The sequence below is a fragment of the Panthera uncia genome, chromosome C2 (assembly GCF_023721935.1).
Source record: "Panthera uncia isolate 11264 chromosome C2, Puncia_PCG_1.0, whole genome shotgun sequence".
Taxonomy (NCBI): domain Eukaryota; kingdom Metazoa; phylum Chordata; class Mammalia; order Carnivora; family Felidae; genus Panthera; species Panthera uncia.
Window position 1 is genome coordinate 40,869,561 of NC_064810.1, and position 21,843 is coordinate 40,891,403.

The window sequence follows — 21,843 nt, forward strand, 5'->3', positions numbered from 1 at the left end:
TTGACCAATTCTGAAAGAATTATGATGATTTAAAAATTTAACATCTACCTTATTTGAAGCAATTAATAAAATATCTGGAAAATTAGAAGGAAGAATGAACACTCAATCAAACAAATATGTAAAACTAAAATAGCCCCAAGACTCATTTCATTTTGTTGTTCCTGAGGTTAAAATTTCTGAGGAGTTTGTATGTCACATAAAGACCATGAAAGGTATGGTTTTGAACCTGAAGTCAAAGAATATTTAGGGTCCTTCTTGTTATGAACTATTTTGTGATGCAGCTACTATGCTATTTTGTTTTAGCCTTATTTCTGTTTATTCCCATAGCTTGTGAGGCTGGGGTGCTTGGAACTAAAATGTATATAATCGGTCTTCTTGCAATTCAGTGTGTGAGATTTTAACCAAGATTTATCTTTAAGAAAGAGCAACACATCTTAATTGTATATTTGAAATACTTCTCAGAAACACGATGCCCAGTTTACGGTCATCCAGCTAGTGGGGATGCTTCGAGGGATAGCATCTGGCATGAAGTACCTCTCAGATATGGGTTATGTTCACCGAGACCTTGCTGCTCGTAACATTTTGATCAACAGTAATTTGGTGTGTAAGGTTTCTGATTTTGGACTTTCACGTGTTCTAGAAGATGACCCAGAAGCTGCTTATACAACACGAGTGAGTAACTTTTTTTTCTTTTCTTTTTTCCTTTTTATCTTTGTTTCCCACCTTGTGCTATATTGATTTGCAAATAAATAGAAATCACCTCTCTCCATGCTGTCAATTATATCTTCCCCCAAAGGAAACATATCCTTTAACATTAAAATATTGTTACTTATTCTGAGAAAATAGATGGCCACTGTTTATAAGGTGGCATACCTCTGTCCAAGTAGATACAATTTTAAAGCATTTTAAAATTCATGTTTATATAAGTAACACATGCTCACACTATAAAAATTTCAAAACAAAGCAATAAAAAGGAATAAAGTCATCCGTAATTCTGCCACCCATAGAGAACACTTGTAACTTTGTCAGTTAATTCTTCCAGATTTTTTTCTACATACCTATTATACATACCTATGAATGAACATGTAATTAGATTAGGATTATGTATAGGATTATTTATAACATCACTGTATAGCCTTTTTTTCTCTTAGCAGTATATCTCTTGAATGTATTTCATTGTCAGTAAGTTTGATATATTCTACTACTGGTTTACCATTTAAAAAATTAACCCCTAATTATTGAGCAAATTAGTATTATATCTATCTTTTCTTTGTTAATTATTATTATTATTATTACTATTATTATTTTATCATGATAAGTGTACTCTTTAATCCCCATCCCCCTACCCACCTCCCCTCTGGGAAACCATCAATTTGTTCTCTAAGAGTCTGTTTCTTGGTTTGTCTCTCTCTCTCTCTTTTTTTTTTCTTTGCTTGTTTGTTTTGTTCCTTAAATTTCACATATGAGTGAAATCATATGGTATTTATCCTTCTCTGACTGATTTCACTTAACATTATACTCTCTAACTCTATCCCTGTTGGTGCAAATGACAAGCTTTCATTTATTTTATGGCTAAATAATATTCCATTGTGTGTATATATATATATATATATATACATACCATTGTATATATTCCATTGTGTGTGTGTATATATATATATATATATATATGTACACACACACTGCATCTTTATCCATTCCCTATCTATCTATGGACATTTGGGCTGCTTCCATGGTTTGACTATTATAAATAATGCTGCAATAACTATAGGGGTGCATGTAGCCCTTTGAATTAGTGTTTTGTATTTTTTGGGTTATACACAGTGATGTGATTACTGGATTATAGGGTAGTTCTATTTTTATTTTTTGAGGAAACTCCATACTGTTTTTGCATTCCCACCAGTAGTGCATGAGTGTTCCTTTTTCTCCACATTCTCGCCAACACCTGTTGTTTCTTGTGTTTTTGATTTTAGCCATTCTGACAGGTGTGGGGTGATATCTCATTGTAGTTTTGATTTGCATTTCCCTGTGATGAGTGATGTTGAGCATCTTTCCATGTGTCTGTTGGCCATCTGGATGTGTTTTTTGAAGAAATGTCTGTTCATGTCTTCTGCCCATTTTAATTGGATTATTTGTTATTTTGTGTTAACTTATGTAAGTTCGTTATATATTTTGAACACTAAACCCTTATGGGATATGTCCTTTGCAAATATCCTCTCCTATTCAGTAGGTTGACTTTTAGTTTATTTTTTTATTGTTTCCTTCACTGTGAAGATGCTTTTCATTTTGATGAAGTCCCAACAGTTCATTTTTGCTTTTATTTCTCTTGTCTCAGGAGATAGATCTAGGGAAAAAAGTTGCTAATGCCGATGTCAGAAAGATTATGGCCTGTGCTCTCTTCAAGGATTTTTATGGTTGCAGGTCTCACATTTAGGTCTTTAATCCATTTTGAGTTTGTTTTTGTGTATGGTGAAACAAAATTGTCCAGTTTCATTCTTTTGCATGTTGCTGCCCAGTTTTCCCAGCACCATTTGTTGAAGAGACTGTCATTTCCTATTTTATATTCATTCATGACTCCTTTGTCAAAATTTAATTGACCATATGATTGTGGGTTTATTTCTGGGTTTTCTGTTCTATTCCATTGATCTGTGTGTCTATTTTTATACCAGTACCATACCATTTTTGTGATGCCTCCAAATGTTTTGTTTTGTTTTTTTCAAGATTGCTTTGGCCATTCGGGGTCTTTCGGGTTCCATATAAATTTTAGGATTGTTTGTTCTAGTTCTGTGAAAAGTGTTATTGGTATTTTGATAGAGATTGCATTAAATGTATAGATTGCTTTGGGTAGTACAGACATTTTAACAGTATTTGTTCTTCCAGCCCATGAGCATGGAATGTCTTTCCGTTTCTTTGCATTATCTTGAATTTCTTTCATCAGTGTTTTATAGTTTTCAGAGGACAGGTCTTTCCCCTCTCTGGTTAAGTTTATTTTCCTACATATTTTATGGGTTTTGGTGTTATTGTAAAGAGGATTGTTTTCTTAATTTCTCTTTCTGCTGTTTCATTACTGGTGCATAGGAATACAACAGATTTCTGTTACTGATTTTGCATCCTGTGACTTTCCTGAATTCAGATACCAGTTCTAGTAGTTATTTGTGAAGTATCTAGGGTTTTCGATATATAGTATCATGTCATCTGCAAATAGTGAGAGTTTTACTTCTTCCTTATTTAGATTCCTTTTATTTCTTTATTGTGTCTAATTGCCGTGACTAGAACTACCAGTACTATGTTGAATAAAAGTGGTGAGAGTGGACATCCTTGTCTTCTTCCTGACCTTAAGGGAATAGCTCTCAGTTTTTCAACATTGAATATGATGCTCCCTGTGGGTTTTTCATATATGGCCTTTATTATGTTGAGGTATGTTCTCTCTAGACCTACTTTGCAGAGGGTTTTTATCATGAATGGATTTTGTACTTTATCAAAGGCTAGCCTTTCAATATTTCATACAAATGTATAACTGATGCATCTGTATTCATAATCGTATGAGTCTGATAATTTTCCTATGATATATTCCTAAAAGTGGATTTTCTGTGTCAAATTTTGTGCCTGTTTTAAAAGCATACTTAACTATATCCTGATAAAACTATATATTATCATTTTTGGGATTTATTAATTTTGAAAAAATTATACCTAATTGTTTTAATTTGTATTTAACTTGATTCAAATGCATCTGATTATTTTTTCATATATTTATTGACAGATTTCTTTGAAAAGACATTCCTTTATAGAGTTTTTTTCATGACAGACAATTTTAGAAAATAAAGATATAATGATCACTAATGATATTACCAGAGGTAACCAATTTTAACATTTTATTTTTTTCCTTTCAAAATATTTTCTACACATTTTCATATGTAAATAATTACCAATTATGTATATAGTTACAAAAATGGGATCATATTATATATGTACTTACATATAAAATGATTTCCACTTGTCAACCCAGTATTTTCTTTATACACACACTCAATGTTGTTATGTAATCTGCCTGTTTTAACTTAAAATATAAAATGTGGATTTTTCTAGATGATTAATTTTTTATAATATCATTAAATAATATATTGTACTCCATTTTAATCATGTACATTATTTATTTATCCAATGCACTATTAATTGAGCAGCGTTCCAAAGTTATTGCTTTTCTTAATACTTTTAATACTTTAACTTAATAGTTATTGCTATTCTTAATACTTTGATGTAATCCTGATAAATGGTTCATGTCTGGTCATGATGATTTCCTCAGGATAAAATTTCGGAATTACAATTGTCGAGTCAAAATGTGTACAAATATGTGTGGATTTTCATGTATGAATTGCACAATTGTTTTCCAAATAGTTTGTTATGGAATTTCACTCCTGGCAGCAACATATAAAGAAGGCTGTTTCCCTGTACTCTCACCAGCCAAGAATATGGGCAATTTTTAAAAAGTCAACTTCTGTTATTTTCTTCCGGTTTCTAATCATTACTAATTTTAAAAAAAAGAAACTCATGCGTTTCTGAAATCATCAATTTTAATGATTCCATTATCAACCACCAAGTGTGTCACGTGGCATCTATCTCACATTCTGAGAAAGAGCCTGATTTGACAGACTGAGTTTCACCTACAAAGTGATAAAGCCACAGTGGGAGAACCAGAAATTCAGAAGCACGGTGTCCCAGAGATACTCCTCGATGAGTTGATATAAGAGTTGAAACTCCCCCGATGGCTTTCTCCACTCCACTTTTGTTAGCATTTCCCATTTTCAACTACACTCTAGCAGATTCACTCTGTTCATACATCTAAGTATTTGTTAAAATGTGTCCTGCACAAAAATGTTGCTGTTCTTAGGCATACAGTTCACTAGGTTAAAAGCAAGAGAAATAAAATAAAATCGTATATCTAGCAGCTAGTTAAATTAAATTTATGACAGTGACTCTGAAAACAAAGTTCTGAAAAAAGAAAAAAATTACAAAACATGGGTAAATATGCATCAGCACTATCAAGTGCTTTTTTTAGTTTTCCTTTGTTCCTTCTCTGATTTCAAGAAAAATTAGTCAGCCAGCATTCTACAACAAAGCATCATTTTTATGACAATAAATTATGATTATAAGTTCTCAGGAGACAGCATATGCAAATATGATAATATATTTATAATTTTGAGGATTTTTTTTTATTCTACTCACTGCTACTAAAGATATCCTTCGTAACCTTCTGCTACTATATGAGCTTTTAATACATTCCGTGGAAGGTATCGTTCTTGCTGGTATTGTCCTTGTTGTTACAACAATCACCCGATACAAGAAATATTTCCGGTTTTAGTAAAAATATTTGATTAAAAAGCCTTTATTTGAAATATTATATTTCTGGTCATTCAGTCAGGTTTTAATCTCAGTGCCATATCCCATTTTTAAACTAGAACATTCTTGTTTTCAGTATTAGTCATGATTTCTAGGACACTCTAAGGAATGATTGTTCTTGTAGGAACTGGGAAGATTCATCCAAATCTGGATCATCTGCTATCTGGAGAATATATTGGGTTAACTTTCAGAGCTTCATTTGTACTGATTGTTACTTTGTCAGGTCCAGGGGGTACAGAAGATCATTTATTGACACTAGTAGGAAAAAAAGGTATTACTGTGTCAAAATTCTTCCTTATCATTTGTGAAATAAAAGTGCAAAAGGACCTTTGCATTTTTTATTCTCAGAAGATTCTTAAAAATCAACTAAATGGGCTCATTAACTACCAATAAATAGCTGTTTAGAATTTGATATTCATTTAATTTATTTAATATTCATCCTTATATTTTCCCAGAACTCAAAATATCTATGATGGTTCTGACTTCTTCTGAGAAAGCTATAATTTGCATCTACTCTTCTAGAATAATTTAGAAATCTTTAATTTAATCTCTTGTAATAATCCTTGTTTGGTACAATGATTTTATAATTTACCCCCAAATATGAGGTATGGTTTAAAGTAATAGGACTACTATTTTGTTTTTTAAACAAACACTGAAACAATTAAATAAGTGTTGCCATACTCATTCTTGGGAATTTGTATTACTGTGGGAACACTGCTATTACACAAAACGTTTTGGGAATTCCTCCTTTGAAATTATCTTTAAAATTAGATTGTGAACAACAGCATCATTCCAAATTATTGAAGCATGTGGTATTTGAGGAAACATACTTGCCTGAGATAAAAATCTCTGGTCTCAATAAGCTTAGAGTTAGTAAATAAGAAAAGCAGCACATTGTTGTATAATAAAGTCTGGTTCTTTTTTTAACCAAAAACAGTATTTTTCAGCGTAGACATCCACTTTCTTTATTTGATTAAGCATCCCGTGATTATGGTTCCTTCAGAAAAACAAGCTCATCATTGAAAACAGTGTGTCAAGGCGTTCTTTTTGGATGAACACATTCTGGTGAATCTGGTTTAAAAAGGCAGTCACATTACTTTAGTCACACGTAACACATTTCATCTAGTGTCGCTTGGATTCAAAAATTAGTATTCAGTGCCTCAGTGCACGAAGCCTTTTCCCAGATTGCTCTTCTAAAAGTTACTGCCTTTAGGTAGAGGGTAATTGCACTGGCATTTGATTCAGTGCCACTGAATGAATATAAGATGTCTGCTGCTCTCATTTTAAAAGCATCTTTGTGGTCCACAGGCAAAGTAGAAGAGTGGAACAGAATTTATGTCCACTAATTATGCATTTATTTTTTTTTAACTGGAGGGAACCACCTAGGAGTTGAGGAAATGCTTAGCCTTAAAACTTGAAACAATTTATCAGACATTTTCCCATGCTGCTTCTGATACTATCTTAAGTCTATCACAAGTTTCCCTTCCTTCTGTCCCAACAGAATTCCTTGGGAGGAGAGGGTCAGATAAGATCATAATACACACTTTTTTTTTATGTCTTCCCTTTTTATAAGGGTATTGAGTAGGAAAGCAGAAGTTTTTTTCAATGCTCACTTATGGTTATTTCTCCTCATTTCTCACTACTAAGTTATGCAAAAACTCCAAACATTAACAATCTCTGTCATACAACATTATTATGCATTTTGTAACCTTTGTAAAATTCCACCATACACATGAGATTTGAGAGTGAAAAAGGTATAGTATTTTAGTGTTATTATGAAAATAGTTCAGTCTTGCAGACCCTTTGAAAAGCTCTTGGGGGGCACCTAGAAATGCTTGGATGACACTTCGAGAACCACGTTATAGATACTATGTCAGGAAAAAACACTCTAAAAACTAAATGTCTTAGTATTTATTAAATGATATAACACCTTGGCATATTGTATTATATGATATTATAGCATGTTTTGAAGAAAGGCCTTGAAAGCATAAAAGCAGCTGCATACCAAGGGTTGCAAATCATCTTGAAAGGCCTTGTATTTCATTTGGGATGGAGCATTTAGCTCTGCAGATTTATACTGTTAGAGAGTTTTCGTTGTTGAGAAAAACACAAGAAATGAATTCCCTCTCTTTGGTTTCCCATCATATGAATTCAAAGCACAATTATGGCACATTTCCTATATTTTTTTGCACTGAATTACCAGCTTACTTTATTTCATTTTAACAGAACCATGGAATTATGGGTGAGAACTGTTTACCACTAAATAATTTTCTAGTCTTTTTCCTTATGAAATTTCATTTTGAATGGTTACCATTTTTTATGTGCATGCACGCATCTGTGTATATGAATATTCCTGTATTCATATGTTCAAATAGATGGGGTCCAAAATTCTGCCATAATGGTGCTCAATTTGCTGTTTAACAGGATCAAGTTAGAGAAATTATAGGCTTTTATCTAATTTATATGGTATATTATATAAAGTGAATTCCAATTCTTGAGCCCCCAATTTCATTTTAAGGATATAATTACCTAAACAGATTTGAGAAATTTGAGAAAGCCAGATGATTTGGTTTTGGTTATAACCTTTATTTTTCATTTTTTTTCTTTTATTTCTGTCCTGAAAATGCATACTGAGTCCTAAGCAGTTAGATTTTTATATTGGATAATAAGCTTCTGCCTTTTGTTACATTGCCCTATAGCCCATTAGCAACTATTTAATTTTTGGAAGATAAAACCAAATAAAAAGTTGTCACAGGCATTGTGTGTTAAGCAATAAAAGAAAGAAATCTTATTTTACATAATAACTTATTTGATTTTTTTCCTGTGTAATTTTGCCTACTTGATATCCAATGTATTCTGTGATAGCTTTATTTTACCTAATTTCATTTGTAAGATAAGAATTTTTTTTAAGTGACTAATGCAAGTAGTTAAAAGCTAAGTAGTTAAATGCTCCTGTTCAGGATACCTCCATTCTAAGGACATAAATAATAGAAAATATGAACCTTGATTCTGTAGTCAAGGACTAAAAACTATGCATACCAAAAACCAGTGTGATGCAGAAAGAAAGTTATATTCTTTTGATAAGTAGTATATGTCATATGTCATTCAGCTAAGAATGAAAAAAATACATAAATATCTAATCAGTGGCCTTCATATAGTAATGTGTCTTAAGCTTTGAACCAAAATAAATAATGTCAGTCATGACTTTATTCCCTACTCTCTGAGAATCAGTATGAACATGCCTCGTGTAGCTTCACAAAATAAAGCCACATATTCAAAAATCAGGAAAGGCTAGAAAATTTAGTAATCTCAATTGTCAATGTTGTATCAAAATTTAATGAGAGATCTGGTACTTTCTAGTCACCCAATTCAGAGACTTAGATACCACAAATATTTTAACACATGAAAACAATTTATCTAGATTTATGTGGAGAAAAATCATAGCTATAATTTTGGAGTGGAACATAGTAGTGAGAAGGTTGTATGTAATATATTACACACCATCTCTAGCAGTAACAATTTTCTCTAAAATGCATCATTCATTCATTCATTCATTCATTCCATATTTGAGTGCCTACCATATACCAGATACTGTTCTAGGGCAAAAGGACCCAGCAGTAAATAAAACAAAGCTATGACCTCATGAGTTTACATTCTAGTGTGGGAATTCAGGTAATAAACAAACAAGTAAAGTTACAGCAAGGCATAGTAGTAAAATAGAGAATGTGGGTAGTGGCCGAGTGTGTTATTTTAGTTAGAAAGATCAAAAAAACAAAAACAACAACAACAACAACAACAACAACAACAACAACCAACAGCAAAAAAAGAAAGATCAAGAGAGTTTCTCTGAGAAAATGACATTAGAGCAGTGAATTGGAGAGAGTGAAGGAACAAATAATATAAATATCAAGGTTAATTAACCAGATTTACTTTGTTTTAACTATGTTTTCAATTTAATAAATTAATTTTAATCATTGTTCTAAGCCCAACAGGCTCACTTTGCAAGAAGACAAATTAAGTAGTCAGATTAATGATTTAACTCAGACTAAACATCAGGCTAATAGTGACTGGTCTAGTTTGTAATGTTGGTGAGCCCTGGAAGCTTAGTAAAACTCACTTTCTGAAATTATTTCCAGCTCACTGTGAATATTCCACATTTTAAAATATGTGATGACACATTGCCTGAAGCTTTTCCCAGGTTCCCCAAAGCCATTGACCAGCCCCAGATTCCTTTGGCATTGGAAAATACAGCGGTCTTTTTTTTTTCTTTTCTTTTTCTTTTCTTTTTTTTTCTTCTTTTTTTTGGGGGGGAGTGGGGGGACAGGAAGTACAGCAGTCTTGATGTCCTAAGTCAGTCTTACTTCTGGATGTCTGGAATGACTAATAATTTGACTCATTTCTGCCCTATCACCCCTTTTCAATGATAATTCTATATGTCAGGGTTAAAATACACTCCTGTGATTTTGTTTTTCTTTTTCATTTGCTGACCACTGCTCTGGAATCCCCCTATATTTCAGGCAGGTATTTACTAAACATAGACCTTTAAGGGAATCATTGCCTTGATGTATAGTCAGAATTGTCTTTTGGATATTATGAGGTTCTCTGGATATTATGAGGTTCTCAACCTATCATTTCATCTTTCCTTATTTTTCAATCATCAGTATTAAACTTACTCAAGTTTTGCACTTTTTTGGTTAATTACTAGAATGAATCTAATATTTCTATTATTTTTATTGCAATTATATAATATTCTTGTACACTGAATAGATCTTTCTGACTTATTTACTTATAGCATTGCCTCTTTGGAAAATTGTATTCCGAGTGCTAAAAACACACACTCTTAAATGAATTTCTTTAAACAAAATTAGGGTTGAGTATGTATAAACCACAAAGTTTAGCATTTAAAACCTCAGTGAACTCTGAAACATTTTTAACCTTATCCATAAATTTTGGCATTGTTTTTGTTGAAGACAGACATTATATATCAGAGGAACTAATTTGAAAATAACAGAAAAATTACTTATTTGTATTGCATTACCTGGGTAGCCATAGAGTAACTTAGATTTCAAGGTGAAGATTTTCCTATTTTTTAAGAAGTTCTTAAACATTTCACATAATGTTGAAACATTTCAAAAGTTCAAGGGATAGGCTTTGCTACCTAAGAGATCATCTGTCTCTGATCTCTTGTGGCAATCAACATCTGCTGAAACAATTCTCTCAATGGCTTTTAGATTTGAACTACTGGGGATTAGAACAGATGCTTCCCCTGGGAGTCTTCCCGGCTTGCCCTTCACCTTGTTGTCTAGTGTTGTCTACAGTGAGTGAAGTTTAGGCCCTGACAATACATAGATGCTAAATCCTAGAGTCAAATGATTTATCTCTATGGTTCCACTTTTAACCTGAGAAGCCAATATTTGCCTCCAGGTTAAACACTCAATTACTTAGGGTTTACTAAGATAAACTCTCCAAAGTCCTTTGTCACTCTAAGTATGACCTGACAGAGCTCACCAGCAGGCAATGTGAACTGTGGATCCGCAAAGCATTTACTAAATCAGCAGGGAGAGATTTGTGTATATAATTAAAGAAAAATTGGGGCAGATATGAGATATTATGCCTTAATGTCCAGAGAGTTCAGCAATTATACTCCTTTTCTTAGAAATCAAGACTTGAAGCCCCCTAACCCATAGTGAAAGAGCTGACTTTAGTTGAGCGCCTGAAAAATTCAGGCTCTTAGCCAAATGTCTCATTTGAACTGTCTAAATTCATTAAGCTTAGAGAACTGAATTGCAGGATCTTTTGAGAATAGGTTTACTCTAACTGCTATTTCTGGACAAAGTGAACAAGGTTTTGGACTCCTTCAACTAATCCTGGATTTGAGTGTAGCAATTATGTAATTCCTCTTTCCAGAAAATTCCTAGTGTCTTCACTTGCACCATTTTATTCTTCTCTTTTAAATTTTCTGTAAGAATTCTATATAATTCAATCCAGATATGACACCCAATAGGTATGTAGTAGCCAAAGCTTAGGATCATCTTTAAGAGTCCAAAATAATTAACACTGAAAATGTCAGCATCCTTGATACACATGTAGGTTTAAGACAGAAATTTGAAAGTTGAAGGAGTAGACCTAAGAAAGTTGTTCATAGGTCAGCACAGCTGTTAGAGATATCCCCCACGATCCTATGACAAGATATGAATGACAAGATAGCTGAACAGAGAAGTTAAGAAACTTGGCTAAAATTAAACAGTATGCTAAAATTAAGCTGGAAACTAAGACTCTTGATTTCTGCTCAACTTAAAAATGCAAATGGAACAATGACTATAAATTCCCCTGCACCACCAGTTACTGAGTTATACAGGATGAGACATCACACTGGGAGAAACTGGCCCTAGGTGTGTTCTTCTAAATATGGGAAACAAGCATTAACTTCTAATTCTTTTATAGAGTTCCCTCTGCAATTGAGGCTTTAGACACACTCCACATACTGTGATTCTGAGCTTGCCCCAGGCAATTGCAGGCCTTTCTCAAATACATAAAAATCTGGGAAGCTTACATGTAGACATAGAGAGCACCTTAAGTAAATGTGGTCATTTTACAATGTATTTATATATTGTAAAAGAACACATCGTCATAAATTATCTTTATGGTAACAAGCTGTGCTTTACAGTACTCTGAATGCCCAGTAGCATTTTACCAACCAAACTTGAAATTGTCAACTGATTTCAGAGTTTTAGCTCATTAAGGACAGTTGTACTGGAATAGTTTTACTGTGGCAGGAAAGAAGTATGGCAAAGAGGACTTTTTGTCTCACTGAATCCATATTTTTGGATAGCCCGCTGCAGGATGTGTTTGGCAGTTATTCGAAATGCATCTAAAATTTCAAAATACACCCCAACATATGTAATGGAGAAAGCAATTTCTGGACCTGAAAAAGAAAAAAAAAATGTCAAACAATATGAGCTTGAATTTGTTGAGGTGGGGAGTAGGTGGGTGTGGAGAGGAACTTTTGTGATCAGTCAAGAGAAAAAGTATGAATAAACTCTACAGTGGGCGACTTGTAAAAAATTTAGTCAATTCTTATAGATTCATTTTATTTTATTTTGATAGTCTCAGATCTACAGATATTTAACTTGAAGGCAGACAGCCTTATCGGGAAGTTAGACTGTATTAAAATGTATGGGTTCTTCTTTCATCCATGTTTCAGAACCGAATTGGGCCCTCAAGGACTGGCATCCAGTGTCTATGTCAATGACATTTATGCTTTTGTAGCCACAGATAGTGTTTGCTCTTGAAGTAAAAACTTATTTTTTACTAAACTCTTTGGTCATATATACCTCCATTTAATAAAGAAAAGTTTCACTATCAATAGGAAGTTATCCTATTTTTGAGTAAAAGAATGGAAGAAAGGTAAAAAGAAAGGAGAAAATAAAATAACAAAAATATTAAAAACATAAAAATAATTAAAAACAGAGGGAAGTATCTCAAAGAGATACTGTTATATTTACCAAAACCCAAGTATAAGAAGATTAGCTCTGTTGAACTTGACCCTTACTTGACAAGAACATAAATAAAAATATCCATGGAAAGTACAGGAATGGTGTTAAAAAAAAGAAAAAGATAATTCTATTTAGTCTATATAAAATCCCAGATAAATCCTGGACCTCATCTGAATGATTTTCCCTTGCTAATTAAAGCTTGTCACATACCATCTAAACCAGTAGTTTTCAAGTGAGGATAATTTTCCTCCTAGGGGATATTTGGCATTGTCTTGAGGCATTTTTGGCTGTCACAATTGGAGGGATGCTATGTGGGTAAAGGCCAGGGATGCTACTAAACATCTTTCAATGCACAAGACAGCCCCCACAACAAATAATTTGGTCTAAAGTATCAGTAGTGCTACTGTAGAGAGGGCTTGTTGTGAAATTACCTAACATGTGTAAAGAATGTGTAAAAAATGGGAACGAAGATCAAATATCCCTCTCAAGTACTTGATAATCTCTCCTATCCATACTGGACTGCAAGTTGCATGGGGCAATGTAGAACACATTGCCATTTGTGAAAAAAAAATATGCAATATGCAACAGACTGGCCATCTGCCACAAGGCCTAGAATGTTGAACTTTGAGATATCACAAACAGAATGCAATGAATGGTATGACTTTTATTCCTGTTAAAATGTTATTTTCATTTGCTGTCGATCTAACACTTGAAATTTTCTTTTCTCCCAGTGCTCTAAATGTTAGACATGGCCATTTTATTTTTGATTTTTTAATTTTGTTTTGCTAAGATGTCTTTGGAGTAAACTCATAAATAGACATACTCACCTCGCAGTTAAATAGGTCATTTACTTTCAGTCAGCGTATGAGTCTCAGCCATGCATTAATTTTTATGTTTAAAAATTGTATTTACTCATCCTACAAAGGAATAGTGTAATATTCATATTAAGAAACAATAATGGTTATTAAGTTATCAGTGATAAATTTAGGTTTTAGGCTGGTAGAGTACCTGCAATACTAATATTGAAACAGTTGGTAGAAGATGCATATTATCTATGGAGCCAAATGAAAATCTTTAAGGCATTCTTCAGACTCTAAAATTTTTAATCCATGCAATACCCTGGGAGATATTTTCATAATTTTGTAGATACTGTAAAAACTTGTTCAGTAATTCTTATATTTACTATTATTATGGAAATAACAGCATTGTTAAATAGCATGCTTGGAAGGAAGACATAAATAAATAGTATGATTTTTTAAAGCTATGATTATGCTATTCACAGGTTCATTCTTAGTATTTATACATTTTCTGAAAAACTAGGCTCAATGTATTATTTTCTAAAAATAGGCTGTAAATGCTCAAAATCATTAAATATCTTCAGTAAAATCTACCACTCTAAGCCCATAACATAGTCCTCTCTCTCAACAAATACACACACACCTCCAGGAAACAAGGTTGTAAACAGGAGAGCTTGAAAGTCGGACTCCTGTTTTAAACTACGGGAATGCAGAGATAAAGGAAGCAAGCCTATAACTCCTCTGAACATCCCAGTCCACACGAGATAATTAAAAGGTAGAAGGATCACAGAACATGGAGTGACCAACTTGGCCTGGAACATTTCCAAATGTTCCACCAATGAGTTTACATTTGACCGGATGTTCAACTAAGTTTACAAGGTGCAGAAGGCAGACAGGGAAAAAAGGTTCCCAAGAAAAAACAGAATGGCACGTATTTAGGAGAAAGGTAATTCAATTCAAGTCAGTGAGCACTTGTTGAATGCCTACCCGGCACATTTGCCAAGATAATGTCTAAGCAAGACCATTGCTCTCTGCAGTGAGTACAGGCTCACGGGGCTCATGCTCATTATCTTCAGCTTTATGATCTATTTAGCTTTTCATAGGCAAAGGATTTCAAATTATAGTTTGGGTACAAGAATTTTATGTATGGCAACATATAGGACAAAGCTACTACTTGTACGAAAAACTTGTACATCCTGTAAGGCTCAATCCATATGTGACCTCCTCGGTCTCTCTAGTGAGCATCTCAGGCCCTTGTTCTGCATCACAGCTGTCTCTGCTACTGTTCCTAACTCACTGCGAGGTCCATGACCGGCGTGGTCAGCATCACCTGGAGCTTTTTAGACACGCAGACCATGGCTACACTCTGCAACTACTGAATCAGAATTTCCATGGGCACAAGCTCCAGATGATTCATATACATAGTAAAGTTGGAAACCAAAGTACTAGATACCTATTTCTCTCTGCGTTTCGTTATTCAAAACAACTAATTATCATTCATTCCTATTTGCCTGATATTTTCCCAACAGAAGGGCTAGTGTGTTATTTATTTTTGTCTCACCGGAGTGACTAGCATAATACTTCCCATATGGTTGCTACTCAACACATTTTTATTAAACGTATTTATTAAACTGAGAGCAAATTCCATGGGAGTCATACCTTCATACCTCCCATAACTCAGAGAAGCAATATTCTCCTCCAGACTATAAGTTCTGGGAATGTAGTCATTATATCTATCTAGTTCATATGGTGTCTACCTAGGACATGGAAGGTACTTCAGCCATTAATGATGCAATGAAGCACTGGGTACCGAAGAGAGTTTTTTAGAAGTATAATTTTATTTTGAATGTATTTAGTAAACAAATGTCAACGAGAACTTTTGTGTCGAGGAATGGTATAAGTTCTTTACAAATATTAACTTGTATTCTGAACTAAGATTGCTTGGTCAAGCATAAATCTATGCTAAATCAATAAAGGTTGACTCAGGATACCTCATTCAATTCTAAGATAGCCTTTAGCACATCTACTTTGGGTCACTGTGTTGCACATGAGTAATTAATGTGCCATAGTTGATATAAACCAGCAGTAGTTGAGCAGTTTTTAAATGTTTGCCTTTCCTTGATGATTGGAAGTAAACACCTCAGTACATGGTATGCCACTCATTTCTGCTTAATATTAAAATAGAATATCAAGGGACAGCTGGGCGGCTCACTTGGTTGAATGTCAGACTTTGGCCTAGGTCGTGATCTTGCTGTTCCCGAGTTCGAGCCCGCATCCGGTTCTGTGCTGACAGCTCAGAACCTGGAGCCTGTTTCAGATTCTGTGTCTCCCTCTCTCTCTCTCTGCTCCTCCTCTGCTCATGCTCTGTCTCTCTTTCCCCAAAATAAATAAACATTTTTAAAAAATTTTTAATAGAATATCAAGATATCTCAGCAGAAACCCATATTCCACTTCAGAAGAGAAGCACTCAACTTCAGTCGGGTTTTATATTATATGTTCGCTAGTTTATGCATTGATCGTGCGTGTACATGATTTTATATTAAAAGGGAGGCAAGATCCCGATCCGATGGACATCACCAGAAGCTATAGCTTACCGCAAGTTCACGTCAGCCAGCGATGTGTGGAGTTACGGGATTGTTCTCTGGGAGGTGATGTCCTATGGAGAGAGACCATACTGGGAGATGTCCAATCAGGATGTAAGTATTTGTAGTCAATGAATTATGGGTTCAGATTAAGAGATCAAGCTGTGCAAGGAAGTGGAGCATAATGAAACCAGGTGGCTCCCAGTTTGTGACATTGAAACAGAATACTTAGAAGAAATGAAATAGTTTCCAGGTCTTGCAAGGATATTAATTGAGTTGCTTTTACAACTTTACATGTTTCCCTTAAGCAGGGGTTTAGAAATGAGAGAAAATGAAGACATTTGTCGCAAGAATGTAAGGAAATAAGTGACCGCAAAGATAACCAATACGTATAGGGGACTGTTTGAAGTATTTTTGCTACAGAAGTGCTTCTATGTAATATTAATAAACCACATTACTGCCACCCTTCAGTAGGTTTAATTAATGATCTGTGCCAACATTTTGTTTCCTTAAACATAGTATTTCCCAAAGTCAGACAAAACAGCCAATCTGCAGTATGTTGTTTCTCTTCATGTATTAAACTTGCACACGAATTTAGTTACACACCCTGAAGTGTCTGGATGGAAAAATGATCTTTAACTTTCTGTGGCAACTGTGATGTGATTTTTCAAAAGGATTTGTGTTTTTGTAAGTGATGCTTTGCAAATGCTTCGTCAAAGGATGCTATTGACATGGGATCAGCACTCAGAGATTTTTCTTTATGCTTAGCCGGAGACTATGAGCTGGATCTTAAAGATTCATAAGATGGAAAGCTGAGATGCTTTTAGTCATTTCCTACTCACTACATACAAAACTGCTTTTACTGTATTTGGATATAAAAACCTTTCTGTACTTCTCTAGTCAAGCTGCTTTCTGTGACAGTGCTGGGAAAATCGGACTCTTCCACATCTCTGTTTTCCCAATCTTCTCTATATTAGAGGATCTCAAAGTGAGATCTCTGGACTACCACCTCTAGCGTGGCCTGGGAATTTGTAGTAATGCAAATTCTCAGGCCTTCCTCGAGACTGACGAACCAGAGGAGAGCCATCTTTGTATTAATAAGTCCTCACAGTAAGTTTGAAAAATCACTGTTTTGGGTGATTTAAAAGTACAAATGAATTAATAGTTACTTCATGGTTCAGCACATAGGATTTTACCTAAGGAATTTACTATGACTTGAAAGGTACCATTTGAATTAAGTCCAACTGAAATCTGTAGACTTTCTCTGCACTCATTCATACATGAACAATATTCCACATACCTCTGTATTACCAAGTAATAGTTTCTTTGTAACTCTGAGTTTCCTATAGAATGTTTCCTATAGAATGTTTCTTTTGATTTTATTCTGCAAAGTATCTTTACAAATGCTTCTTTCCTAAATTCACTTTCTCTGTCGATCTTCCTGTGTATAACATTTCCAGTTATGAATAATCTCTTACTTATTTGATAAGCTGTTATCCTTTCCAGCAACTTAAAATGGGAACTTTCTCACTTAACTTTAAAATATTCATCTTGGTGTGCCCTGCCCATGGAAAATAAAAGGAGTCTCAGCTCTTAAGTCCCTGGAAACTGCTTCTCACACAGGTGATCAAAGCTGTGGATGAAGGCTATCGGCTGCCGCCCCCCATGGACTGCCCAGCTGCATTGTACCAGCTGATGCTGGACTGCTGGCAGAAAGACAGAAACAACAGACCCAAGTTTGAGCAGATTGTCAGCATTCTGGACAAGCTTATCCGGAACCCGGGCAGCCTGAAGATCATCACCAGTGCAGCAGCAAGGTGACACTTAGATTTTACATTCTGCACTCACTCTGAAATTGATGTATTTTCTATCTCCAGGGTATTAATTTTTTTTTCCTCCCACCTCCCTCATTGCATTCTTTGAAACTCGTATTCCCGAGTAATGGAGAAAAGTGTCTTTTTTTTTTTCTTTCTTTCTTTAAAAAAAAGATCTTCCAAGAGGAATTATCCATGATGATAAGATTCAGAGATAATTTCTAACGTCCATCTTGACTAGGAATTAGTCTACATTCAGGCTTGTGTTTAAGTCTTTGGAAAATAGGAACCCCAGACACATAGCTCCTTTTCACTCTTTACTGTTTAAACAAAATTCTTTTAAAGGAAAAAAAAAATGAGTGGTGGTAAATCCTAGTGAAGTCCTGATTCATTCCTCATTTAAAGTAAAGCTTCAAAAATAAAAATGCTTCTAAAATATTGCACCGGCTAGCAGAATGCAGTTTCTCCCACCGTGTAATTAAACAAAGTTTGTTTAACCCATATCATGTGCCAACAGCTTTGTTAGACATCGTAGAGAAGAAAACTGAGAATGAAAGTGTTGGTGTCCCCAGACTGCAACACAAATGTCAGTACATGATAGCCATAATGCAACCCAGAATGCATGACATCCATTAGGTTTTATGCATCTCCCGCCTAGTTAAGAATCACTCAGTTCTCCTCATGATGTTGGGAAATGGAAGTGAAAATGTATCTGAAAAAGTGCAATTAAAGAAATGGGGAAGAAGAGATGAATTTTGCCAGGGCCACGAGAACAAAGAAGTGTTAATATATTTAGTACTTCCTAGTGAAACTAAAGGCAAAGCTAACTGTCATGTTTAATGATTTATATTCTCATTGTACATATAAGAGAAGAACAATTCTTTTACATTCTAATGATATGTGCTCTTATAGGACGGTTATATGGTTTTAGTAAAAGAACTACACTTCGTGTGCCTAGAAATCCACAGTATTAAGTGACACGTATAAATGCTACATAGTGATGATTTACTGTGACTCATGTGTAAGAGATATAAAATACTGCCTTACTGGTAGGAATTTCTTTCTTTTTTGCTGTCTTTATTGATAATCACCAAGAATTATGACTCTCAAACTGATAGAGCATTTGCTGTTGCACTTTATAATCGTGCATGTGATTTTTTTGACATTAAAAGGAACCATTCTTTTGAACATACATGATCCAGCTTTTGCACTATATTTGGATAAAATGAATAAGGGGAATCTGAACCAAAGTCTTAATATCAGTATCTAAAATTTATAGATTATTTGTTGAAAATAGCATTTAGGGGTCACTAGATTGAACTTGACATATTCTTGTAGGAAAAACTACTCATAATTTATCCTGTAAGAATGAATCTCTATCCCAATCTTCACAGAGAGAAACTGTACAGACTCTTTTGGATATCCAACTGACAGTTTGACAACCAACAGTATAACAAACCCATCCTTCCCTGAGCCATAGGGTCCTTGTTTTGTACCCCAAAGCCATTTCTTTTTATCCTTACTCAATATCAATCCTAGAGAAAAAAAAAACTCCACATTTTTTGATTATTTCCATATCATAAAGAAAACATTCAAACCATTTCCATAAGATGGTATTATCAATATAAAAACCGACCCATCTAATAGGATCAAGGGATATTTAACTCCACTTCTGCATGGAAAAATGGTGTTAATATCATATTGTAGTATGTCAGGATATCCAAATTTTAGCACACTTCTTAAGTTCATTTTTCCATTCTTATTGAAATTTAATATTATTTCTCCTAATATATATTCTTTTGTAAATGTTTATGTATTTTGAGAAAGAGAGAGCAAGCGTGAGCAGGGGAGGGGCAGAGAGAAAGAAGGAGAGAGAATCCCAATCAGGCTTTGCTTGACTAACTTAGCCACTCAGGTGCCCCTCTCCTAATATATATTCTTTAATACTTGAATAAATTCTGTGTATTTTGTCAGAAAACATGTAATTTTCGTGAAAATATTTTTCTAATAAGTGTCATACATCTTGATTCACTTAAATATAAAAGTCTTAGAAATTATGTTTATAGGTTTACTTATTGCCATTAAAACACACAAGTGGGTGGATTGCATCATTGTAAATTTATTAGTAACAAACAAGTTGCCATGCAACAATGTCAAGAAAATATTTATTTTTCCTTTAGAAAACTTGCTTTCCCACTTTGACAATGATTATTTCATCCTTTATCATAACTGATTAAACTCATTCCCTTCCCCCTATAATTTTTCTGTGATGCCCTTGCCACATACTTCATCAAGAAAATGCAAGCCATCAAATGGGAAATTCCAGCAGCAAAACAAAAAATTACTGGTGCCCGCACCCATGCGTCTTATCTTTTTCTCCCCCTCTCTTTCTCTAATTACAAGAGAGGAAGAGAGGAAATGTCCCTCTATTTGTCAGAGGCAAATCCTTCCTTTCTGTCCCTTGCTCTCCACTCTTTCTCCCTCTCCTTCTCCCTTGTATATCCAGGTCCTTTTGTTGGCAGAACCATTGTTATAGAAATATGTTCTATTACATTGTTTCTCAAATTTCCCTGGCAAGAAGAATCACTGGGAGGAGCTAATTAAACATTCAGCTATCCAGGTCTCGCCCAACTACTGATCCAGAATGTCTAGGAAAGGGGAGTGGAATTTGGATGCTTGATAAAAACTTCAGGTGATTGTTGTCATAAAGGCAACTTAGGAAATGCTATTTACCAACATTACCTCTGCCAGCCTCACATCTCTGCCAACTCCTTCCTTATTTGTCTGCGAGCCTTCATGGCCAAACTTCTCAAATAAGTTTCACAGTCATCTCAAACTTAATATTCTGAAAGTTTATGTTTTTATTTTCTCCTGGTAGCCTCATCCTTCCACCACTTTCCTAATTTAGTTTAATATACCAGCACCTATTCATTTGCCCAGTCAGGATTAGACTAATTCTTCGCACCTCTTTCTTGCCCTCCACACTTTGATCTAGAAGGTCACTGGATCAGCATGATCCATCCCTCTCCCTTTCCACTGCAAACCCCGTCTGCTATGACTGTTTACCCCTCTGGCTGAGACACTGCAGTGGTCTCCTGACTTGTCACCCTGCTTTCATTCTTTCATTCATTCATCTTTCATTCATCTTTGCACATAGCCTTCTGAATTTTCTTATCAAAATACATGGAATTTGGGGTGCCTACGTGGCTCAGTAAGTGACTCTTGCTTTTGGCTCAGGTCATGATCTCATGGTTTGTGAGTTCGAGCCCCGCATTGGGCTCTGCACTGACACTGTGGAGTCTGCTTGGAATTCTGTGTCTCCTGTCTCTCTCTATCTCTCTCCTGCTCGTGCCGTCTCTCTCTCTCTCTCTCTCTCTCTCTCCCTCTCTCAAAATTAATCAATAAACTTAAAAAAATATGTGATTTAATTTCAGTCACTTTTTTATAGCCAATTTTGAACTGGAAAAAAATCTAGACTCTTGTTGACAACTTAAATAGCCCTGCTTTTCCGATGTCATTTCTTTTATTCAAAGGTTACTTTCTTCATATTTCAACAACTGTTTATTGTATGCTAGTATACTATGTGCTAGACATGTGTAGACTCTGGAGAATGGTGGAGAAGGCAAAAATGGTCCCTACCTTGCCAGAGCTTAAATTACAGAGGATGTACAATAGACAACAGACAAGCACAGATTATAGGAAGGAAATAAATAGATAGTTGTGATAGATAGTAAAAGGGTGATTGGGCAAGAACCCT

General features: G+C 34.6%; 1 protein-coding gene across 1 annotated transcript in view; it reads left to right on the plus strand.

Moving 5' to 3' along the window:
- EPHA3 (EPH receptor A3) overlaps nucleotides 1-21,843 on the plus strand; it is a 353,619-nt gene that overhangs the window by 310,816 nt on the left and 20,960 nt on the right. The window contains exons 13-15 of the mRNA XM_049628031.1: nucleotides 463-672; nucleotides 16,237-16,386; nucleotides 17,896-18,089. Coding sequence (XP_049483988.1) covers nucleotides 463-672; nucleotides 16,237-16,386; nucleotides 17,896-18,089 — 554 coding nt within the window. The remainder of the gene's footprint in view (nucleotides 1-462; nucleotides 673-16,236; nucleotides 16,387-17,895; nucleotides 18,090-21,843) is intronic.